The 6838-nt window shown below is 42.7% G+C and overlaps 1 protein-coding gene across 1 annotated transcript in view; it reads right to left on the bottom strand.

The window, feature by feature from the left end:
* Positions 1-79: 79 nt before the first annotated feature.
* The window catches only part of RNF19A (ring finger protein 19A, RBR E3 ubiquitin protein ligase), a 28695-nt gene continuing 21936 nt past the window's right edge, over positions 80-6838 (bottom strand). The window contains exons 7-9 of the mRNA XM_004697458.4: positions 4555-4768; positions 3301-3444; positions 80-2367 (exon numbers count right to left, since the gene is read on the bottom strand). Coding sequence (XP_004697515.1) covers positions 1674-2367; positions 3301-3444; positions 4555-4768 — 1052 coding nt within the window. The 3' untranslated portion in view covers positions 80-1673. The remainder of the gene's footprint in view (positions 2368-3300; positions 3445-4554; positions 4769-6838) is intronic.

Here is a 6838-nt window from a genome sequence, read left to right as displayed (position 1 = left end):
CATTGTTTATGAACACAACCACGTGGCAAACGGACATTGCAGTTCTTATTAAGAAACGCTATGCACAAACAGGCCATGATACATTAGTATTTACATTTATTTAATGTATGCAATTTACACACTCATTACTGAACACAACTGGAATGCAAACAACACATATACAAATGCCCTAAGAAGCATTATCCAATGAAGTAACTGGCACTAGTGTTATCAGCGTGTTCCTGGACCCATGAGGCAAAGTGATGGAAGAAGCCTGCAGCCCATGGCATTTCCCTCTTTCTTAAAGGAAAATGCTCAGTAGCACCAGAATGGCAATACTCAGAAAAAACAAACACAGGATGGGACATTTTCACTGCTGTTGTTGAAGTTATTATCCTGCTTTCAGTAAATTATACAAGGGCGCTTCTCAAGAGTTTGTGAGAAAGAAACGCCATTATCTTTTAATTCCAATTTTCCGTGGACTTTTTGAAGCCCCGAGTGGGGCATGAAAAGGCAGGCAGTATTTTGGCCAACTTCTCCTTACGTCTGCTGAACACCTGCCACAAACAGAAGTGAAAGAAAAGAAACCCAACGGCCTGAGGGGCCCCCTTCCCACGCTGCACTCGGCCTAGCTCAGCAGCATGCTCTTGACCTTGCTTTTGGCGTAGACACGCATGCGTTTAGAAACGGAGGTTATGTCAAGTTATTCAAGAAAGCCTGAGTGTGTCTTTGGTAGGCTAATACTTTTTCAGCATTATTAGTAATCACATTCATGTTCGTAGATTTCTTATCATTTTCTACATAACCCATGGTGGCTAGAGAGGACAGAGCGGTGAACAACACAGCAGAGTCCTCAGATGACTAGGTCCTTACAGGCCAGTCTGCCACGAAGGCACTGAGAATCCAGTGGGGTGCAAACTCCCCTCAGTGAAAGGCGGCTTGCTTTTTTAATACTTATAAAGGACTGGGATTTTATTTTGCAGCGGGATAGATCTTATTTGTTGTTGTCAGTATACTTATTTACCTACCATTACAGTTTTCTTCTAAGATGGCGTCAATAATACACAAGATATACAGAGTACCAGGTTTCTATTTCAAAGTTGTGCAATAACTGCCACAATCTTGCTCAAAGTATCTAAGTATCCAAATGGTAGCAAATGGGCTGCATTAAGCTTTCTATATCCACATTGCATATTAAGGAAAAAAAAGAAATTTATGCCCAGTTATGAAGAAAACATGTTACAAGGAGTAGACTACACTAAAAGCAACCTGCAAGGTTCTTCTAGCCAGTATCCTTTTAGTGGTCTCAATCAAATGTCACTAACCACTGATCCCTAAGCGTCAAGTTTTCTTCATAAGAATGTTATTGTTAGTATTTTACACTGATTATAAGTTAAGCCACGTTTCTATCTAAGTACACACGTAGGTGCTTCCAGCAGTGTTTTGTGGCAAACGCACAAGACCTGCTTCACTCTCTAAGAGTTACTGTCCTTATAATGCACTTTTAAAGCCTTCATCAGAGTTTGGTAACTAATACCCACATGACAGACAATGCTTTGCTGAACACATAAAATATATCTGCTTTCTGATTAGGAAACCGGGCTCTTGCTGGTAACTTGAAACTTAGTCACAGGTCATTCAACCAGCTTCCCACCCGGTCGTTCAGTGGTGAGCATCTTGCAGCATGCAGAGGCCTAAATCTCAGTCTGAATTGCAACTTTCAAGTCCAATGTCTGGTGTGGATGATTGTTATTGGCTTCTTTTAGGGCATCAGCATAATATAAGTCAACACGGGACACCAATCCACTGTGTCCGGTGTGTTCCTCAGCAGCGGGATTCGTCTGTGGGACTTCGGAACACGGAGCCATCTTGGTGAGCACAGCAATGCTACACTGATGGGGGGAGTTCTCCAGACGGTCGTGCTCCACTTCGGGAAGGCTGCTCACAGGAGCGAAGCGGGCGTGGCAGTCCCCGGAGCCGTGGCTGCACGAGGTCTTCACGCTCTCCAGGTCACAACAACTGAATTCGGAGAAGTGGCTCGAGTGGGAATCTGCAACCGAAGGCATGCTGTCGCTGAGGGACGGAGCCTCAAATTCACTCGAGTTTGTGCTTTGCTGTTCCAACAGCTGGGCGTCCATGTCCTCTCTGGTCTCATTGATCTTCATGTTACCCTTTTTCCTCAATTTGCCACTTTTTGATTTTTTCCCTGTTGTTGCTTCTTTGGACCACTTGGTGGCACTGGATTTACCATCAGGCAGGCCACTCGACGAAGCGCCAGTCTGACTTCGGGCAGCACTGCCATCATCCACGCTACTGCTTCCACTGTGGTGTCTGAATTTGGAGGGCTTTGACTCGATATCGACCTGCACCTCCACACTGTTGCCCTCCCTGCAACACAAGAGTAACAGCTTTCAGTATCATTCCGGACTTTTGAAAAGCTATCAGAACTCATCATGCATAATACAGTCAATTAAAAAACTTGATTGAAATTAAAGGGCTTTATATAATGCTTCAATTTGCAAAAACTAGTATAGCCGTAGTCCAGGTAAATGTAATTTTTTTTTAAATGAACAGCTTTAAAAACCAAACCCACTGTCCGTTGCGATGTGACCCTACATAGTTTTCAAGGCTGTCCACACTCATGGGAACAGCTGTCCACTCTCTTGTCCAGCTGGGGAGCTTGAAGCGCTGACCTTGTTTGTCCCTAGCAGTCAGTTCACCAGTTACCCCAACAGCGCCACCAAGGGTTACTGAGCTGTAATTGACAGACTATCAGGAGTGCCCTTGAAAAACGTGGAACTCACTGGCTGCACACACCCACACAGCTGCGTCACTGCCACCCTTTTCTAAATGCAGACCATTTCCACTGCAAAGGGCCCCTGTGACCAGCAGCCGCCCCACTTCTTCCTTGGAAAGCACTCATCTACTTTCGGTCTCTATGCATGTCTGTGTGCAGATTTCAAATAAGTAATATGACACACTTTGTGGTGTGTCGAAACTGACTTCTTTCATGGCACATGTTTGCAAAGTCCATCCGTGTGGTTATGATGCCTTTCTTTAAGGGCAGCAGGGAAGGCTGACTCCTTCTAAAATTTACATCGTTACTAAGAACGCTCTGCTATGCCTGGGAAATACTGGTATAATATCACATAAGTGTTGCACAAGCTTTGACCATCTTGTACCATAATTTCTCACCATTTTCTTCTTTCAGAAAGCTTATAGTTGGTATCCATCACTTACTGGTGACTTCATCTATTAACAGTGATAGTTCTTTTCAGATTACTAAAGGACCCTAATAACGTGAAGCCACTCTTTCCTTACTTTTCCAGCGGGATGTAGGAATTCAGGATAGATCCTGCCATTGCTTTGGTGCTGGCACTGTCACTAACTGTGCCCAGGCTGACTGTGCCCGACTCGCCACTCAGACTGTACTGCTCCTTCTGCACGTCTGCTTGGACTTCCACCCTGCGGAAGGAGAGGGCGGGCAGAGAGTGAGGGCAGCAGTCTCGGCACTCGGTGTATAATCCAGATGTCACACCGTTCTGCTATGGAGCTTCATGATGAGAAGCTATTTTCAAAAGGTCTCACCTTATTTGATTATTCAAATTTGACTATAGCACAATGAACCAGGTAAGGCACACAAAGAGAATGGGGAAAATTGTTTATTTGTCAAAGTAAGGTATTAGCAGAATGACACATACATACACACAAAGGATAAAAACAAGCTCTATTAGCCTCATGCAGGATGTAGCTGGCATTTTCTACATTGAATTTTTGTGCAAAAGTTAAAACCACAGAGACACATTATCAACCAAGGTACATGACTTAATGTACCTGGACATCAATGTTAAAAAGAACATTTGATTCTTTATATGTGATAGTAACAGCACAGTATCTACAGAAAAGAATGTGTTCAAATGTAAACTACCTAAAAATAAGATATTTATGTGTTCTCATGTAAAAATTAAGTAAAAACTAAAAATTACAAAAAGTAAAGACTAGAGCGCCATGGAATGGAAGAGAACTTTTCTCTAGCTGCTGCTGGGAAAGCCTTGGGAAGACTGCAGTAACCACGAGGACTTCAAAGCACCACGGAGCCTATTCTGGCCCCCGGTCCTGCATGCTCAGATGGCCTGTCCTCGTGAGCATCCTCTCTCTTCCTCTATCTGTGGTCACCTCCAGAGGAGGCCTTGGGCTGAAGCATTGCCCTTCCATGTGCACCAAAGCAGCTTTACAGCGACTGCCTTGTAATCAAAGTAACTGACACATGCAGTGAAAAAACCAACACCGTAAAAGACAAAACACAACCTGGCAGATTGTCATGCCTTCTACGTACATCACGACAGAGAGTTCAGTAACAGTAAACATGTTCTTATTCACTTTCTACCATTAAAATCCCATTTTCTTCCAAATAAAATAAGTGGGAAAAAAGTATATATATAATTTTCCAATATGATGATTTCCATCCCTGACATGGTGAGGTTCTATGTCATCATTTAAATGCTTCTCTTCTAATTAATGACTTGAAGTCAACAGAGGGTAAATACCAAGCCCAAACGCACGGGGGTTTCCTACCTATTGAAACAGTTCACCATGGCGCTCCCCGACAGGCTCCCTGTTATACTGGCTCCAGCGAGAGCCATGGTGCTGGCCGTTTCACTCAAGTTGTCTCGAATGGCTCCGATCCGATCCATGTGACTTCCACTTGCACTCAAACTGCCGGTCAGACCGCCAACACTGCCCTCTCCTATGCTAGGGTTGTGTCTTGCTTCCGCTACTGAAGTTGTATCTAAATGAAAACATTTTAGAAAAATGAAGTAATTATGATTATTAATAACCCAGTCTTAAATTCCTGTGATTGTGGACAGGACATGTTATTATAAAGTATAAAACATACAGGAAAAGAAGAGCTGTTTGGAGTCAGGGTAAGAATGAGACACGAGGTTGGAGGGAGGGTGGGGTGGAAAGGGGGAACCGATTACAAAGATCTACATGTGACCTCCTCCCTGGGGGACGGACAACAGAAAAGTGGGTGAAGGGAGACGTTGGACAGTGCAAGATATGACAAAATAACTTATAAATTATCAAGGGTTCATGAGGGAGTGGGGAGCAGGGAGGGGAAAAAATGAGCTGATTCCAGGGGCTTGGGTGGAGAGCAAATGTTTTGAGAATGATGAGGGCAATGAATGTACAAATGTGCTTTACACAATTGATATATATATATGGATTGTGAAGAAGAGTTGCATGAGTCCCTAATAAAATGATTAAAAAAAAAAAAGGAATAAGGAGAAATATCTCAGCAACTAGTGGTGGACCAGGAGCAGCCCTGGAATTTAAATGGTCATACATTAAAAAAAAAATACAATTCAGAAGAATAAACTTGGTTGGTGATGGGTTTAGCTTACTCTTGTAGAAAATAATCTATCAGTTTTTAATAATGGTCATTTAAAGAGAATATCAGTTTCCAGGTCAGGTCACTAATATTGGGTAAAAGATGACTTCCAGATATATCTCACAGTTTAAAATTACCCAGAAGCGTCTACAAGATCTGATAACGCTATATTCCAATATTGTACTTTTCACATACTTTGAAATGAATTTATTAACCCCAATATTTGAGTTCTACTCTCCATACCCAACAATGATCTAGTACTAAAGACACAGTGAACCAAGAAACAACTTGTCCTAAAGAAGCAAACATTTAGGAGCATGGAGAGTAAGAGCTAAGATCATACTGTGAGATAAATTATATATACATATATATATGAAAAGAGGATAGTAAAAGGGAGCGAGAAGGCCTCCTTGTTAAGGTAACAACACTTCAGCAGAGACTCAAAGGAAGTATACGAGGTATGAAATGATTCAGCGGAAGAGCATTCCAGGCAGAGAATGTACAAGGAGAAATGCCTAGATGGGGGGAGAGCACTTTGCATTTCCAACACATCAGGGTGGGGTGGTAATAGAAAAGGAACGTGGCCAGATCTGGAGATAAAGAGTTGGGAACCAAAAACTTGTGGACCTTAGAAGGCCTTTGGATCTTGCTCCCAAGTACCACCCTCCCCACTTTACGATCAGAAGCCACCAGGGTAGGTTTTGAGCATAGGAAAGATATGATTTGACTTACAACTTTTAACTACACTGTGGAGTACATTTTCAGGAAGCAGCTGGTGGGAAGGTGAAAATACAATTAGGAGGCTACTACACTATCCAAGACACAGGACGGGAGCCTGGATTAAGAGAATACTAGTAGAGAGGGAGAGAGAAATGGGGGGGGGGGTTGTGAATAAATAGTGAAGGAAGGGCAAGTAGAACTTTCTGAGACATCAGATGCAGGGTATGAAGGGGAAGAATGTTGGATGTACCATGGGCTGCTACAAGGGGCAACTATCTGAGAATGTAACAACCAGATAGTCCTCAGAAGCAAGGGTGGTGAAGTTTCATCTCACGCATGTTGGACTGTAATCAAGCAGAACCAGTCCCCGAAGAACACCACGCTAGCCAGAGGATCAAAGAAAGGAAGAGCCTTCAGGAGATGACTGTCACAATGGGCTCAACCACAGCAATGACTACGACGCGGGTACCACACTGGTGAGGTTTCCTTCTGTGGTATTAGGTAAGGTCAGTACGAGTCAGAACCAATTGACTTGATGGCACTTAACAAGTTCTCGTTTATGAGTAGCATGCTTCTATATGTTTTAATTACGGATTTATAATGTTTTATGTAAAATTTCAGTATATGAAAAAGATATGATTTCTAAGCTATTTCATGCTCATTGGTGAAATACTCCATCCTTTTTCTTCTTCCACATACCTCTTTCCTTAGTGACTCATTTTACTGAAGTGATTCTTTTTTTTTTTT

The sequence above is a fragment of the Echinops telfairi genome, unplaced genomic scaffold (assembly GCF_000313985.2).
Source record: "Echinops telfairi isolate 266 unplaced genomic scaffold, ASM31398v2 ScPeMD7_1;HRSCAF=3_0, whole genome shotgun sequence".
Lineage (NCBI taxonomy): Eukaryota > Metazoa > Chordata > Mammalia > Afrosoricida > Tenrecidae > Echinops > Echinops telfairi.
The sequence above is the reverse complement of the archived record's forward strand: the minus strand, read 5'-3'. Positions and strand labels throughout refer to the sequence as shown.